This window comes from Melopsittacus undulatus, chromosome 6 (genome assembly GCF_012275295.1).
Source record: "Melopsittacus undulatus isolate bMelUnd1 chromosome 6, bMelUnd1.mat.Z, whole genome shotgun sequence".
In the NCBI taxonomy this organism is placed as follows: domain Eukaryota; kingdom Metazoa; phylum Chordata; class Aves; order Psittaciformes; family Psittaculidae; genus Melopsittacus; species Melopsittacus undulatus.
In genome coordinates this window covers 82,642,821-82,661,174 of record NC_047532.1, presented here as the reverse complement: position 1 = coordinate 82,661,174, position 18,354 = coordinate 82,642,821, and the positions used below count along the sequence as shown (strand labels likewise).

The window sequence follows — 18,354 nt, the reverse complement described above, 5'->3', positions numbered from 1 at the left end:
TAATTTCCATCAGCATTCAGCCAGGATTATGAGCACCAGTCAGAGAAAGCCTATTATTCTTTTACCTTAATTCTAATATGCCAATCGAGTTTCCAGAGGGAAAGATCCGTCTGACAAAGTTGAAGTCACCAATATACACGCTACCATCAGGCCCAGAAGCAAGAGCAACTGGGGCAAAGAGTTTGCTGTTGAGTGCAAGACCGTTGCAGTTGGAACAAGAGACGCTTCTTTGGTGTCCGTTGCCCATCACGGTTGAAATGACTGGTGGCTGCTGGGAAATGAACATGTTTTCACCATTTCCTTTGTGTACTATTCCTAAGGTGAGGAGAAAACAGACAAAAATATATAGTATTTAAATATGTATAGTATTTAAAATTATACAGTATTTAAATTATTCTGCATTTTGGGATTATGCAATAGTTTAGAAGACCAGATTACCAAAACAGTAGCAGGCATCATGTTTTTTAAAGACTATCACAGGTTTCCACATATCTCTTCCAGTTGTGTTCAGTCCCGAGCTTCACCATCACCACTCTGTTGATTAGTGGTTCGTGGCTATTTTAAAGGCTATTTTAAAAGCCAGCATCATGAGGAGAATTCATGGTTGGTTAATGCTCTTACAAATTGACTGTTAATTGCAGTGCTATCTGATTTCTTGGGGATTACTACTTTAATATTCATTTTATTCATAAATTTTTATTAGGTAGCAGAGGAATTTCTTGGACAGTTTGAATATTTAATTAAGGGAGATTAATAGCAGCACTACTGTGCATTTTTCAGAGAAGAGCACTGAGTGGCAGTACAAAATCAATATTCAAATTTAAATATGAGTCCTTCATGCTATATAAAAAGGTGCCAAGTGCAGCAAAGCCAACTTAAGAGTCAAGGCACAAGCGAATGTTTTGCCAGCAAGAATATATTATGTTCTGCCATAAAGTTTAAAACAACTTTCCTGTGTGTCAGTATTTCAGCACTTCTCCACAGCATACACTGTTAAAGTCCAACCAATTACTAGGTTGGTGGTACCAGAACCAGTACATAGATGTATTTTTTTCAAGCTGATAGCTGTAATGTTTATTTTAAATAACAATGTGGTAACATAGTTAAGAAGTACCTTTAAAATGACGTTATAACATGATTTGGCTATTTCTGAATGGAAGGTTGATATTATGCTAGCTCACAGTCCAAAATCTCTTATTTCTTTTTATAAGAGATCAGAAAAGTGGCACAATTTAAGGAATAAGCACAAATAAAAGTACTTTCTGGAGGACTCTTATGCTGTAAAATGAGCATATTCTAGATGTTCATAGACACATCTGAGTTTTCCCAAAGTACAGCAAATGCTTTTATGTACTATTACCAACTTTTGTCAAACTATTTGTGGCTTTCAAGTAAGTCTGAAGCTCAAATTCACCTTGGAAATTATTGAGTGTGCTAGAGCTACTTTGAAAGGGATTGCATTTTTAAAACATCTCTGAAGAACAGAGGACTAACTACATATATTTGTTTGAACACTGGCTTGAAAAAAGCATCTTGAAAATGCATCAGTAAAATTAATGGTTGCATCTTCCCTTACATGCCAGATAAAAGTACTACTATATGAAGACGATGCCCTTTGTCTGAAATTACCAATGTAAAGGTAATCCTCCAACTGCCTCATAGGAATGCCAGTAAATAATTAGGGCTCTGGAGAATATGTTTTGCTGTCAATAAATGTAAGCGTGTGCTTAATTTCAGGCTTTTGAACTACTGCTTTAATTTTAGTTAATGCTGCGTTGCACTGGGGCTGAAATTACCTTTAAGCATGAAGTCCATGTAAAACTACTCCTCCTTCCCCCAGATAAATAAAAATGGAATCAATACACTTGCCCATCAGAAGAAAAAACTAATTCAAAGAATACTCTGAAAAATCGGTTAATAGCACATTCATTTGTATTCATGAGATATAGGTGCCTTTAAAAGGACTCTATACGGGAACTAGTATTTATGGTATGTGCTCTCTTCCTGATTATGAGAAATGCCCTGAAGATCTTCCAAACTGAACAAAACCTTTGTGTTTGGTAGAAAACACTAAACTGATCATGTCACAAGTTAGAAGTGATCAAACCTCTGAACTGAAGGGGAAAAATGTGGGAAAAGAGAAGAGGATGTGATTCTTTGTTAACCTATCAGTCCTACTGATGCAAACCACTTGAAAAGCTTGAGTTTCCAGTGACAGACACATTGGAACAACAGATGTTATTTTATGTCTAAGCTGCTGGAACTGGACTCTTTCTTTCATTTTTACTTACATCTGGAAATAGAACACAGTTTTTACTTGCTATGGTTTCTGCATGTCAGTACTTGTACCTCCACAGCTTAGACTGTGCCATGAAGTGCAATTCTGTAAAACTGCATCTATTTTTACAACTTTCCTGTTGTACCTGGTTCATTTTGTACCATTTTTAAAATGAACAGCCTTTCTGCTGAGGGAGGCAAGCATAGCCACCCTGTCTGAGTACAAATGTGTACAGCAGCAGACTGGCTGGATGACAAGGCTTAATGGCTGAAGTTAGGTATCATAGAATTGTAGAAGGGTTTAGGTTAGAAGGGACCAAAAGTATCACCTGTGGCAGGGACACCTTCCACTAGAGCAGGTTGCTCCAAGCCCTATCCAACATCGCTTTGAACACTGCCAGGGATGGGGCAGCCACAGCTTCTCTGGGCAACTTGTGCCAGGGCCTCACCATCCTCATAGGGAAGAGCTTCCTAATCTAAATCTACCTTCTTTTAGTTTAAACCCATTCCCCCTTGTTGTATTGCTACATATCTTTGTAGAAGTCCCTCTTCAGCTTTATCAAAGGCCAGTTTAGGTACTGGAAGGCTGCTCTAAGGTCTCCCTGGAAATGTAAACTTTTTCAACTAGTTAACTAATCAATCAAAGTGCTTCTCATTTTAGTTTGAAAACAAAATCATAATTTGCAACAGCAAATTTTAGATAGACATTTATGTTATACTCCAGTGCTATTTCTGTAGTTAATCCAGTGACAGTGTTTCAAAACCAGATGCAAGTTTCACGCTTCTAAAAAGAGCAGCTCTTTGTATATACAGAGGGATGCTTTAATTAAAAGGGAAAAATCTCAATATATTCATACTCAAGAAGGCTACTTGTGCATTTCATTTCACTCATGGAGGCACAGAGATAAGTCTGAAATGTATAATTCTAAGCTTGAATCATACCGTAGTCCTTATTTAAAGTACATTTTATATATCTGAAATAGAACAGCAGTGCACAGGTTTCTAGATAAGACCTGAAGCGTACTCATTTTTATCCTTTTTGTTAGCACAGCTCATTATTTGGTTTTGTTGCTTTAATATAAGCCCAGAGGCTGCGCTGTTAGGTGTGCATTAGCTATGGTACAGTCATTGTTTTTCTACTCCTAACTGCTTTTTTAGTTCCTATATATGAGCCAGGCATGCATACTGAAAGACTATTATAATCATGAGGAACATCAGAGACATCTCTGAGCTCTGGCTGGGCTGTGTCATCCTCACCAGAGATGCTTTCACATGCAACAGTAAACAGAAGAGACCCACTGATTTCAAGTCAGATGTGCTTATACTCTCCCCGCCCAGATTGTGTCTCTTTGAGTAATGGATAAAGATGTTTGTTTAGCAGCTTCCCCCCTGGCTTAAGCCCCAGCACAGCAGAGACATATGAGGAAGAAGAGCAGATATAAGAAACTGCATTCTCCCCATCCTTGTTACTGGGCTGGGGTAGCGGCTGCAGCCTGTATGGTTTTGGAGGAGGTGGTGAGTGGCTGGCAGGTCAGTGCTCTCTGGCATTATCAGCCTCACAGCTTAGACAGGGCTGGGAAGCAATTTGTCACCTAATACCCTGTGCTCAGGAAAGAAATGATTTAGTCCTGCTCAGATTATAATTGTATACTTTACAAAATCTCAGAACATGTTAGTGCCTATGGGGTGAATTATAGTAGTAACCACTGCAGTTAGCAAACAGTCATATAAACTGGAGTTACTGCCAGCAATTTAGTCTTGAAATTAAACTATGCAAGTGGTAAATTGGCACTAAGGAGTTGACTATAGGGCTCACAGTTGGGGGCTGAGCTGACTGAGGTCAGACTTCTCTTTGTGTTAAATGTCAATAGCTGGCATTTAAAAGGGACAATCTATACAAACCAATAAGACAGGGTATGAAACAACCGCTGTTCAAAATGTCAAACTGTTTTAAATCAAAACAGAAATCCAGATAATTTACAAACTAAATCTGACCTTTTGTATTTGGAATATTTATACTGTAGCTGCGCATTCAACTGCAGAACTTGTAAAAACCTGACAGCCATACATCTGTGCATGAATCTTCATTAACAGAAGTTTGCAGATGGAAATGGATTTTAGTGGACCGACTCTCAGCTGGAGCAAATTGAGAGAACTTTACTGAATCCAATACTCTGCTGATTTACTAGTTCTGAAATCTGACCCCAAGATTCTCTTCCCCCAGATAATGAGATATTTGTTTATTGGCAAAACCAGTTTTCTAGTTACCATAATTTATTTACCAGTATTGTTTTTAATAATTCAATCCCTCTAGTTCCTGATTATAGATGTGAAGAGAAGAAAATCCAGGAATAAAAGCAATAAGGAAACAGATTCAAGTCTCTATGCTTGAAGAAGCCTGTTTTCACACATGGTTTGGCTCCCTAGTGCTGTGATGCTACTAACTGATGCTAGTCACAGGATGAATTAGGGATGTAGACACTTCACTGAGTATATAACACACTATAATCTGACCTACAATGTGGTACTTCTATACAACAGTGTGAGAACGAACCAAAATTAGTATGCCCTTTTCCCATCCAAATGACCACAATGTATTAGCGATCACGAGAGTTAGTGATATTAATGTTTAATACCTGGGAGCCAGAACATTAAAAATATCCTTTTGGATGGCATTTACTGTTCAGCTCTCAATAAATGAGGGTGCACATTCAAAGAGGATTACACATTAGGAAGTGTAACACTTAAAACCAGAACAATTCCTTTAAAATTGGTATTCTTCTTCTGCGTGGTCAGTTAATAAAGGAAGGACTTACCACTTTGTGGATTTAATACATGGTGTTTGTTTATAGACCAGCCTCCCAGATTTGAAGCATCCATTTCAAAGCCTTGAAGGATTACTGTTCTCTTCTCCCACAGAATAAAATCAGGACATGTTTCATATTCATATCCCACCGACACTGCAAACAAATAATTAAGGATCTATCAGTCTACCTTCTCCTCTGTGAACTATTAGGTCATTTTTCATTCCAGGTTTTAACAGTCACCTGTCAAGCAATGATGCCATAAATTTTCCTCTGCCTGATTACTACTGTTGAATGGTGTTGTTTTTAAAAAAGGGGTTTAAGAGATGAGTATGTTATTACAGCTACAAAACCAGTGTTTCTAAGTCTGGTGTATCAGTTATGGATTTCTTAAGAGTATAAATCTCCTCCAGTGACTCCTGACTTTGTTTATTGCATTTCTGCTAATTACCTGAACAACAGCTTAAACAGAGAAAAAAATCCATGTTAGAACAAACTGACTTTAATGTGTTTGCTAATTGTAAACACTGTAGCTAGGCAGAAAGGGAGTGCCAGGCTGAAAACTCCTAGAATTAAACATTTATCTTAACAGGCTTGCACATCACATGGCTCCCCTCTCCAGCTGGCCAAAATACCTCCTGAAAGTCTCCAATCTCCTCAAGGATCGTGTTTCTTGGGGGGTGCTCAAACTGATCAAAGAAGCCCCTTCCCTTTAGTACTTCAGTGAAAACAGAACCTACCAACAAAACCCTTCAAAATTCAATTCTGGTATCTCTAATACACCAACTTACTTATTCATTTATTAAGTGTCCTTATCTCCTCTAGTTAACCCTTTCCGATTCCAGTGCAACTCAATGAATATTCATAAAGAAGAATGTTATTTTGACACCACATCCCAAAATGTTATTTAGGAACTGTTGATAGTTCAGCCTTTTGAAAATAAAAACATCCTCAAAAATATTTAGAATACAATATAAAAATATTTATAAACCCACAGTTTTCTGATATTTTCAAAATTTTCTTCTCACTTCTATGCCATAGCTTTAGGTACATTTTACTTGAACCATAAATGGTTTTAATACTGTCTAAATACCATTACTGGATGCAATCAAAATATTTTGACCAGCTATAGCAGGGAGCATTTGTAAGACCAATGTTGAAGGCAAACTGAAAGCTGTTCCTTATAGCAACTTCACTGTGTGCTGCTTCATCATTTGAGCAGAAAGATCTTGTTTCTGCAGCAGCTAAACTCTGACTTGTAAAATTCAAATCTCCTTATGTACTGTAAATACTGCATGTTTCAAACATTAGAGGTTTCAGTCTCAGCATCCAGCAGCCACCCTGTCCAGTCCTGTTACTGCAGCTCTTATGACTAACATCAGCAATGTTTCTGGGTAGCTCACTGGTTATAGTGCCCAACTGGGGGCATGGAGCTTTTTCCAGAACAGCCACATCCTCTGCTGGGATGAGCTATCAAGGTTCAGTAACTGAACATGCTATTTTCTAGGTGTTAATGCACAGAGAAGACAAAGGTCAGATTTTTCCCATGAAGCAATCTCACACTTGCCACCTACATGTTAGCATCTTTATTCCATTCATGCACTTAACACATTCAATCCAGGATCAGACGTGTATACTTGAAAAGAGTAAAGACCCATAACTGCAAAATCCCTCAGCCTTGCTCAGTGAACCATTGCAGACCCATAGGACAGTTCATCAGCTGCTCTAAGGTACCACGCTGTTATCTGGGTCGAGGAGGTATAACAATATACACCATCTGAGAATGTGTGCCAAAGGATCCACAGTGTCATATTAACCAGCACTGTAGCTAACACTGTAAAGCGTCTGCTATTCCCTGCCTACAGCTGATGTTTCTGAGCTGCCAAATACCCTCTAGAGTTTATCATCCCCTTTCTTAGAAGTTCACTGTTCCCTGCTCTCACAGTTATTGTGCATAGCTGCTTTTTTGTCCCTGCTCATCACTCTGTGTATTTACAACTATATTTTTACATATACTTACACATATGAAGTCTATGCTCCAAAAAGGAATGTCTGTGTTACCTGAAAGCATCTGAACCATCTAATTTTAGGTACTGATGCACCATTTATGAAAATTTCCTATCAATCATTTTGCACACAAAGTCACCAAGGCAAAGCACAACTGTAAAGTCAACCAAGCTACTGCCTGCCACTTGAAAAATGAGTGCATGCTTTGTTACATGCAGGGTTTGCAAAATGTTATAATTTTGTAAGTGAAGTGACCATTTTCTCCTTGTTGCTTTCTGTTCAAATTCATTTATAGCCCCTTTCTGAGGTAGCCAAGATTTCATTGCATGAAGGAGAACTGTAGTGACTGTTTTTGGACACTAACAGCCAGCAGTACCATTTTCTGCAGTGTTCAAATGGATTTCAGAAGATTTACTGAAATCATCTGTACCAAAAATCTATTATTTAGAAGAATGAACCATAAGTCATTAGTAGTGCCAGCACGTCACAGTTTAGGGGCTCCTGCCAAAACATTAACTAAAAGACAATTAAACAGGCCAATACCTCTACTTCAACCTCTCCTGAAACATTTCTACTTATCAGCATCTTAATTCTTTGAACAATGAATAATTCAGCCAAAGTAACAAGTAGAGCAATAAACAGAGAACACCTAAGACTGCTTGAGTGCTGATTTACATTCACACCAGAAGGGTTAGCCCTTGCCCACCACATCACGCTGCTGTGTGGGATGCAAAGGCTTGCAGGAGTATGATCGAGAATGTACGGAGTTATGCAAGAGCATTTATTGAGGTTTCTCCTGCAATCCTTCCTTTTCCAATATTAACTCACAAGGTGACATAGATTTTACCACCAAGGTTTTGTGTGTCAGTGTCCATGTGATGGTCTTTTATTCAGAACAATAAACATTCTTTAATCATTTCAGTTGTTAAATTGAGCAAATGGCCTGATGTTTGAGACTTGGGGACTGGATGAACACCAGCAAATGTATCTTCAACAGATTTAAACACAACCATTTATGTGTGGAAATATGCTCAGAAAGTCTTTTCTGTAACTGGTTGTGTGATTGTTGCTGTCAATAACCCTGAAGAAAAGTAAAGATGTTTATAGAATTTATAAAATCAAAAGCAGATGGTTATATTCCTGAATTCCAGGACTTCAAACTGCTGCAATTTAATTAAAATGAAAAGTGAAGAGGATGCATTATTAAATATTGGTAATATAGTGACAGAGGAAATTATTTTGACAAAAATTCATATAATGGATGTAGCTAAAGGTCCCTCAGCACTACAGTGTGTCAAATGAAATAAAGCTTTATTGGAATCTAACAAAGCATGCTAACAATGCACTTAAAAGATAAAGATTTTTGCTTCCATTTTGGGTAGAAGCATAATTAACCTAAATTTAAGGAAAAGAAAAAAAATTAAGCAGCCATTAAATAATTTAAAAGTTGTTATCCAGCACCATTGTGTCAGCTTTATTCATATTTAAACATGTGTCGTGGTTTAAGCTGAAACCAGGACAACATATTGTGCTTGTGCAATTTGGGAACCTGTAACCATAGTATCATTTTCTAAGATGTTATGTGTTTGATTTTAATTGTTTTAAAAATCCAGATGTTTACTGGACTTCATGATCACCAGAAGACTATTATGTTGTACAGGAAGCAGGCAGACACAACTGTTCCCTCTCAAACACATTAGTGATACTATGCAGTGATAGACTCTGAATATAGGGCATGTGTAGCCATGCTGAGCAAAGCCCCAAATGGCACCCATGACCCATCTGGTCCTGCCTGATCACCCAGGGCACACTGGGACTTTGTTTCATTTCTGGATTTACACAAGTATGTGTAAGTGAACCCAATAACCAATTTGAGACCTTCCTTCACTGAAGAACACTAGCAGGAATCTGTAACTGCAAGTGGCTAGGGCTAGAACTGTGCCCTAACAAGAGAGCTTCACAAGCCAGATGGGCTGAAAAGAGTACACCTGCCCTGAAGGACAATGAAAAGTCCTCCACCGTTCTGCAGTTGTGATAGATCAGCTCCAGATAACATAGAGGATGCAGTAATTCAGAAGACCTTGAATTAAGGGTGGAGTTTTGATCACTTTAGGCCAATGTGATGTGTGAGCTACAGCTGCAATAAGAAAACCTGTGCTTCTGTACTAGCATCTATAGAAGATCAGGAAACTAATGAAGCTGAAAATTTATCACTTATTATCTGGTTGCTTCAGTTTTCAGATGAATTTGTTCCTGATTTGGCTCATTTCGTGATCAAATGAATGTTAGTGGTGGCCCAGAGGTAAGGAATATAGGAACATCCCCTCCGGCAACAGCCCTTAGTTGTAGCTGTTGAAGTAGACTGCGGACCACAGACCTCAAATAAGCTCTGATGTATTTTCTGATATATTCCTATGTGCATTATGTGATGCAAATCATACTCCATATCTTGGTCTCATAACCCTTTGTGCACACCAGCAGCTATGTATGTATCATTCTCTAACCAGAAATGACTAGGAAAGTCCTATAATCCACCTTTCTCTCACTACCTCTCCATGCAGCTGCCTCACAGACTGCCTGGCTTGGAACACATGGTAATGCAGTCATGCAGTAGATGCTCTGGGAGCTGCAGGGCTTGCAGAGCCTGGATGGCACCTTTTGGCTTTGTAGAGGCAAATCTGCAGGCACACTGCCTGTGTAGATACTGGAGAGACCTGGCTGCCCCTCAGAACAACACTTTCAATTTACAGAATGAGGCATATTCCTCATGAGGGTAGATAGCTCCATGTAGCTCTTTCTATTCTTGTTTTATAGCCTGATCCTGCCAATGCTGCTTGCTATAATTCCTCTGACTTAAAAGGCAAACCAAAACTGCTAGGGAAGTGAATAAGGGCTTACTCACAATACTAAGCTTTGTTGGTAAGGTAAATAATCTTAATGGAAAGTGTAAGATTAGTCCATTAAGCAACATAACCCCAAATTAGATTAAAAAAGAAAAGAAAAGATAGCCTTTTAAAACCAAATCATAAAATTAATTAGAAAAATACGGTTGGCTAAATAAAATGTATTTGCACAGACAAGTGCTTCTGTAGCAATTCTCAGAAGAGCTGCTTGATAAAGAAAACCTATGAAACATCATGATTTTTGTATAAACAACTTTAAACAACAGATCAATTAGTTTTAACTGTTGTGGATGTGAAACGTAGTAAGAAAGGATGCCTAAAAGTTAGAATTTTGTAAACCCTAAGCAGAAATGACATGTTAAATGTCACAGCCAAAAAATGACAGAAACAATGACACACCAAAGGTCATAGTCAAAGTAACATTCAAAAACAAAGACAGGTGAATATAATGCCGTCAGTACATAACCATTCTCTGAGGGAAAAAGGAATTTTCAAATTGATTACATTAGAAAGATGACATTGGAAGAACAAGAAAATAAATGTTCTTGGGAAATCATACAAGTCACTTCGGTTAAGGAGACATTTGATTCTAAAGAATGTAAGTGCACCAACTAAATCTTAATGTTTGTGAGCCTTCTGCTTCCATCAAGATGATTTTACCTACCCATTGCCTCAGCCAGACCAGAAACCTTCTGTCCATATATATCTGTCTTATTCCAGGCAAATGTGTATACCAAATTGGCTGCAGCAGGAAACCATTTCTGAAGCAGACGTCCTTCAATGGCAACTATCAGGTGAACTTTTGTCATGCCAGGAGGGATGGTTGTGTGTGTCAAAATAATGCGCAGCAATGTTTTATACCCTGGTGTTCGACTGCTGAGATAACTCAACTTCACAAAACTTGAAGGAATTGGGATTTCTTCTTGGACCACCTTGGGAAAAAACCATAATTTTATCCATAGCCAAGAAAAAAGCAAAATTATAACAATAACAGGGGGTGCTTATTTTACATTTCACAGTGTGAAAACAATACCACTTAAACCACTGATGTCTTCTGTGTGTATTTCAGCAAGAAAGTCACCAGACATATTACAAAATGTCCAACACTGGAAACTGCTTGGTCAACTTACTGGATGGTGGTCTGTCTATTTTGATAAACAGCTCATTTCTCTAATGCTTTATCCTAATCTACTGAGGCGCAAATGCTGCCACTGTGGACACATTATACATATGAATTCTACAGCTTTACCTTGGCTTATTATTCAGCTTACTTAACAAGTGTTCTTAACCAGAAAACAATTTAAAACCTTTTTTAGATAGGCACATACTTTAGGTATTAGGACTTGAAGATATTATCCTGCTTTGGAAGTAATAACTCTAACTTGGGAGAACTAAGAAAACAAACCTTCCTGCTAAACCACCTTCTGTGCAGAAGAACTTGCGGTAAGGCTAAGCTCCAGCAAGAGGAGGCATGGCGTATGAAGGCGCAGCATAAATAACCTAACAAGCTAACTGTTAGGGGACACACAGCAGTGGAGATGAAAGAGGCTGGGCATCAGAGTCATCTAGCTACCAGGTAAGTCCCCAGGGTGTGCAACAGAATTCCAGTCCCACGGCACTGCTGTCAGTGCCGCTGTCTGAATCACTTGGATTAGAGCTGGCTTGGATATGCCCACTATGGGGTAGTATCAATTCCTGGCTGCAAAGAAGATAAGCCCTCAGCAACTAGAAGGACTGCAAAGACTGTGAGCTTGTGAGGGGAAAAAAAGAAACTTGGCCTTGACCTTTTGAATGATGTGGGCCTTGGAGCTACAAAAAGGGATTTAGCTCTTGTGATCTCCTCTTCTGTGAGGAAGAGCAGGCAAGAGAAGAGAGCAGTTTCCTGAAGGATGCCACTGCAGTCACTCAAATGCCTCTGAAAATTAGACTGTGCTTCGTAACGTTACTGTTTTTAGTGTATTTCCATAATAACAAGCCGACCTGTCACAATGTTAAATTCCTCAGGGTTGGAAAAATACAAACTGTTTGGTTTATCTTTCCTAGTTTTTAGATTTTTGTTGTTTAACAATAGATTAGCTCACTTTCAACACAATTCTATTTACACATTGCAACAGTATTACTGTCATCGGATTGCTGCAGTACAGCTGGAGGCCTGCCAGCAATTGTCGTTTCGACATATGAAATGTAGTGTTGCCAGGGAAATCCTACTCCCTTTATTGTTCCTGATTTGCAGTGTTCCCCTTCTTTCCTGCTGACATCCCAGCTGCCCTCTCTGTCATACATCTGACATCCCTTCTCATTTGTTAACAAAAAAGCAGAAAGAAATATTCATGCATTAATACATGTTAATACGGCTCCTTCTCCTATTATTCTGGGATACTTTCTGTTCATTTCCCAGTACTCTACAATGAAACTTAACTCTAAAAGAACTCTCCAGTGACCAAAAAATCCCGACTAAGGACAGTCCTCTCTGAGTAGACTGCATCTTTGGGTACCTTGCTGTTTGAAGACCCAGGAATACATCATGCGGAATAATGTGACCCAGTTTTTTCTCACTAGTGTGCATCAGTTAATTTATATTCATTAGTTTCATTTAGTAGGTTCTGTGAAGCAACACTATGGCCATCACCTGGCCCAAACATTATATTCTTTAATAGCTATGGAGATGTTTAGACATAAATTAGTTCAATCAGAGGTCTCTTAGGTGTAGAATAAAGGCTCTTAATCAGTAGCAACATTTTCACAAAACAAAGAGAAAAGGTTGGAAACACTCATGTCTACAGGTAGCCTCCAAAATATCTTCTAGACTTTCTCAGTGAAATGTATAGAGAAATTGAAAGAGACCTTATTGCTTGAGCTCACTGCTCAAAAAACACACTATGGGGATTAACATGATCTGAAACCTGAGTAGTTGTATTTTGTTGGATGTTAGACTTATACAACCTTGTTTAAGTCCAAATAAGAGTTAAATACAAGATTAATTAAAAATTGCTTCTAAACACTGAAAGGAGTGTCAAGAAAAAAGACATTAAAATAAAAACAATTTTAAAGATGCTGTTAAAATTGCTCTCCCTTGGAAAGAAAGTAATAAAACTCAAGAAGCTAACATCTATTTGGAGATGCCATTGTAAAGAATTAGAAGATGCAAATGGGTGAAACATGCCTAGGAATCTTTAAAGAGTCTTGGGTCATGTCTCAGACTGGTGTATTGGGGAAGCTGTACTGCTTATCTGTGACCTAGGAGTGGGTTTGTGCATCACTAGAAATGAATCAGGATTTCAACAATAAATTTTGTCAGAACTCCTCACTTTCTTATACATGGAAGTAAGAAATAAAACATCTTAAATTATTACTAAAAATAAAGGTAAAGAAAAAAAAAAGAGAAAATCATGCCATGAAACAGTGCTAAAGAGACATGCATTGGGGTCATTCTGAATAACACCACAGCAGTTAATTGCTCACTATCTGGTATCATCATCTAAAATTGTCTAAGCCTTGTTCTTAATCTAACAAATTGCTAATTTGAAAGTCTTTTCATTACCTGCAGCTCTGGAATAATGGTTCCTCTGTCAGGACAGGACCCTCCAAATGCTGTCAAGGGTGAAGGGAGCACAATCGGATTGGGGCTGATAAAACCACTGATATCACAAGATGGTGTGTCTGGCTCTGTTCTTTGCATTACGACTTTGTCTACGATGATAAATCTATTCCAAGGCAACCAAAGTGTCCTTTTTTCAGATACGAAAGGAGATCTGTCAAAAACTAGAGTGACAGAGATGCCTCCAACAGCCACAAGGTCAAAACTGGAAAAGAGAAAATGAATTTGTTTTGTTTTATCATTGTATTACCACAACTTTCAATGCACTAAACACAAAAACTTTATGCTGCCCATTACAGCCCAAATTTACTATGGAAAATCATTAAAGTATACCTTCCTGGTGTCACCTTGATATTCACGAAGAAGCTTTACCCCTTTGTGCTTTCTCCCTCTATGCATCAATCGTAAGGTACAGCACTTCACTGTTAGCTGGCCTACCTTCCCTCTATTTATCAACTGGAACTAATACTAACGAGTCATTTATAACTGAAGTGTGGACCCACTTACTTTGGTTTATGGGAAAACAAATTCCTAGTCCAGAAAAGTGAAGCTACTCATAATCTATACAGGTACAGCCTGCAGAATAAGAAGTCTTAAAGCCTGTTAGACCTTATCTCTATCAGCATATATAAAAGTAGCAGAAGGAAAAGGTTGAATATGCTGAGCAGGAGATCCCTCTGTGTAGGATCATAGAATCATAGAATAGTTAGGGTTAGAAAGGACCTTAAGATCATCCAGTTCCAACCCCCCTGCCATGGGCAGGGACACCTCATACTAAACCATATCACCCAAGGCTTCATCCAACCTGGTCTTGAACACTGCCAGGGATGGAGCATTCACAACCTCCCTGAGCAACCCATTCCAGTGCCTCACCACCCTAACAGTAAAGAATTTCTTCCTTATATCCAATCTAAACCTCTGCTGTTTCAGTTTCAACCCGTTACCCCTTGTCCTATCACTACAGTCCCTAATGAATAGTCCCTCACCAGCATCCCTGTAGGCCCCCTTCAGATACTGGAAGGCTGCTATGAGGTCTCCACGCAGCCTTCTCTTCTCCAGGCTGAACAGCCCCAACTTTCTCAGCCTGTCTTCATACAGGAGGTGCTCCAGTCCCCTGATCATCCTCGTGGCCTCCTCTGGACTTGTTCCAACAGTTCCATGTCCTTTTCATGTTGAGGACATCAGAACTGCACACAATGCTCCAGGTGAGGTCTCACGAGAGCAGAGGAGGATATGACTCTTTTTTTGGAACATGCTGATTAACTGCAGTGAGAACTGAAACCAGCTCTTGTCCACAAGGTAGGTGATACCCTGAGAGCTGTTGCGAAGAACCTTTGGCATATCTGGGCTGCAAACCATGGGACACAGAAGGTCCGATATACAGAGTCTCAATTTCTGACACCCACAGTCAGGCAAACACAAGGTAATATGTAAATGGGCACTTCGCTCTCTACTGAATGCATCTATTATGGAGGGTTTTGATGGTAACACACTGTGGTAAGAAGTCAGACTTCATTATGCATATCTTGTCACATTTCCCAGATGACACCGATTACATTCACAGAGAAATATAGGTAGCATATTTTAATGCAACAACTTTATCCAGGAAGAGGAAATGATAACTACTAACTTTCTGAAGTGAGATCTGAAAATCAATAAACTAAGGTAAAATAAATATGCAGACTCCTTACTTTTATAAGCTGACAAAGCCAAACAACAACAAAAAATAATTGTAGAAACTGTGACAAATGACAGCCTTTCCCTGTAGGAAGATAGGCTCTGCTTTCTTATAATTCACAACACAGCCAAAGAAGATGAAGTTTTAAACTGCCCATAGCAGCTTAATTCAAGCTCAGGAGTGAATCATGACCTTACTGCAAATGGATAGCCAACCCTGGAATGCAATATAGAACTTATAGGAACTCCATCTCTCTTTGAGGACTGAATGCCTTTCCCCTTCCAGAAATCAAAGCCAAGTTTTCTCAAGTCATTGCAGAACAGAAATTTAACCATTTTGGTACTGGAAAGAGTCTGTCCTCACTTTTACTTGTGTGGCTCAGGCGGTTTACTAAAGGAATTAATTTCACCGACACCTCAATAAACTACTTGGAAGATTCACACTTAACAGAAAAAAAGAGGGACGATGGGGAATTTTATGGAAAACCTGACTAATGAAAATATCCAAATGTCAAGAAGATGCTGTTACAGCATTGCTGTCACATTTGTGACTCCAGGTGTTTGAATGTCACTGTAATCTTGTGGCTGTTCAGGCTTTCTCTTCTCTTTCTTCTTTGATCCCTTTACCACAGAGAGTTCTCACTGAATGTGCTCCCAGCACAGAGGGCTAGATGCCATCCTCGATCCACACTATGAACAATGATATATCTGAAACTCTGGACATGAATATAAAGTGGCAGTTGTCCTTAACTATGCAAATCTAAACCAAATCTAAGTTAAATCAAATCCAAGTTAGACAATAAATGAAAGTCTGACCTTCCATCTTGTCGACTGATGGTGTATCCATACTCGCTGTGATGTAGAAAACTGACATTCACTCCAACCAAAGGTGTTCCATCTACTGCTACCACCTGGCCTCGAATAACACATGCCCGTCTGTAACAGAAAGAATAGAAGGCAACATGTTAGACACATCAGGAGCATGAGAGGGGTATTGATTTCAGAAACTGTGCTATACTTCTGTCCCTGACAGACAGAACTACTCTGATATCATTGTGACTGTTGATTTTGAATGAGAATTCAAACAAGTCCAAAAGATTGACTTGAAAAAACACCAGTATCTCATGAAGACTCTCCATGAATGGCTGGTGTATTAAGAATATATTTCCATTTCCAGCTGTATTTTCCATTTCTGGCTGTATTTCATGATGCTGTTTGTTCTGCCACTCAGTAGCACTACAAAGGTTTCACTGCTAGCATGATTTAGCTTGCTGCAGCTCTAGGAGCTGATGGTTTGTGAAAGTGGAGAATGAAGTCTCATTCCCTGCTGCTAAGAATGGGGCATTTCTGCCTGGTAGAAAAAAAGCTCAACTAATTTGATAAGGCAGCAGTGAGACACATGGTCTTCAGTGAACTTCAGGAAGTTACACAGGTGAATTCAAAAAGCACTGAATCAAATGTAACATACATTTTTCTCAATTCCCATTACAAGTTATGCCCTTTTAAATTCCCTCTGGGATGGGTTGGACTTGTGCTCACTTTCCAGCATAAAAATCCTTCCATTCCTGTACAGAGGTTGGAATATGACAATATAACAGAACACATCAAATTCAACAGACAGGAAAGTGAACTCATTACTAAGTGGGTCTAATTGGAGGCTAACAGGATCACAGAATCACAGAAAATGAAAGCTGAAAGGAAATGCAAGACTTTATCTTGTCCATTCCTTTGCCTCAGGTAAGATCAACTCTACCTACATTACTCCAGATCGATGCTTGTCTAACTCTATAACTTCACCAAGTAACCCATCCTAATGTTTCTGTATCAGTGCTTTACTCATGGCAAGTTTTCCTACTGTCCATATGAGAATATGCAGCTGGTAAAAATTAACTCCTTTGCAAGCACACCATTCACTACAGCTGCAAATATGAATTGCATGCTCCCAGGACACAGAAAGATGCTGATTTGCAGCAAAGATGCTGATAAACCCCAAAGGAATGGGAGAGGTTGCCTTACTGCCAGCATGCAAAACAGAGCTTTGATTTACCACCTTCTTGTTTTCTACACTAACTAAATTGGTTGTGGTCCTATTTTTGGGCAAAACCTGCTGCTCCACTGAGGGCAATCAAGCTCTTGTGTGTCTCAACAGACTCACAAGACTCACTCAACAGAACAGCCTGGTTCAATTACTCCTTGATTTGTCAGAGCAGAAAATACTCATTTCTATTGTTTTTTCATATTTCTAACAGCAACAGACCTGCTTGTCCCTTTATTAGTCCACTCCACATATTTACAACACACGCTAGTGTGAGACAGAGAGACCCCTAAGAGTCATCATTATTCACTACCCTATTCCCATACTCCTGTTTATTCATTCCACACAGACCTGTCTTCTGACTTTACTCTGTCGTCATATTTTATCAAGCACACAGATTTGTGTGATAAAAAACTCATCAAAGTCTTCATTATTTCATACATAGCCTTTCTTTCATCTACTCATTCACTTTATTTCTCATTATTCATAAATAATATTAAAAGACTTATCTTTCAACTTCCTTGCTCCTTTTTTTGTCATATTTTACAAGATGCACACATTTACAGTATGTGACGACTCACAAGCCACATTATTCTACATTTATCAGTTTTGAACTGTCTTTGCAATCTTTAAGATTTAAACGTTCTAAGCCTGCCTCTGCATTGCTACATTTGTCCTCATTATTTACTGTCTTTTTATTACCTACTCTATGTTGAAGAGCCTTCCACTCTCTGCCTCTTCTTGAATTACCAGCACTTACTAAATCTCTGACTAAGCGTTTGATCAGAATTAGTTTTAATGTTTGCATTTACTGCAGGTATGAGAAGATTTTTCAGTTACTTTATGACCAGTACTAATCTCAAGGGCTTGGGGAGGTAACAAACAACACCCCCCCAGTTTGCAGCAGGTCCACAGAGCCACAGCAGCACACAAAGTGAAGCTCTGCAGGCACCCAGGATGCCTGCAGCTTCACTGCTTGCAGAAGACCTCACTTAACTTCTTTCCTTACCAGAGCTCATAGAGCATGTTCCCTGCAGTGATGTCCCTTATACT

At 38.9% G+C, this 18,354-nt stretch overlaps 1 protein-coding gene across 3 annotated transcripts in view; it reads right to left on the bottom strand.

Annotated features, from left to right (window-relative positions):
- Positions 1 to 18,354, bottom strand: part of TENM1 (teneurin transmembrane protein 1) — a 235,949-nt gene that overhangs the window by 56,871 nt on the left and 160,724 nt on the right. For all 3 annotated transcript variants that reach the window (XM_034063828.1, XM_005148358.2, XM_013128841.2), the window contains 5 exons: positions 16,083 to 16,202; positions 13,533 to 13,794; positions 10,656 to 10,923; positions 5,094 to 5,237; positions 66 to 315 (listed from right to left, as the gene is read on the bottom strand). In XM_034063828.1, the coding sequence (XP_033919719.1) occupies positions 66 to 315; positions 5,094 to 5,237; positions 10,656 to 10,923; positions 13,533 to 13,794; positions 16,083 to 16,202 (1,044 nt within the window). The remainder of the gene's footprint in view (positions 1 to 65; positions 316 to 5,093; positions 5,238 to 10,655; positions 10,924 to 13,532; positions 13,795 to 16,082; positions 16,203 to 18,354) is intronic.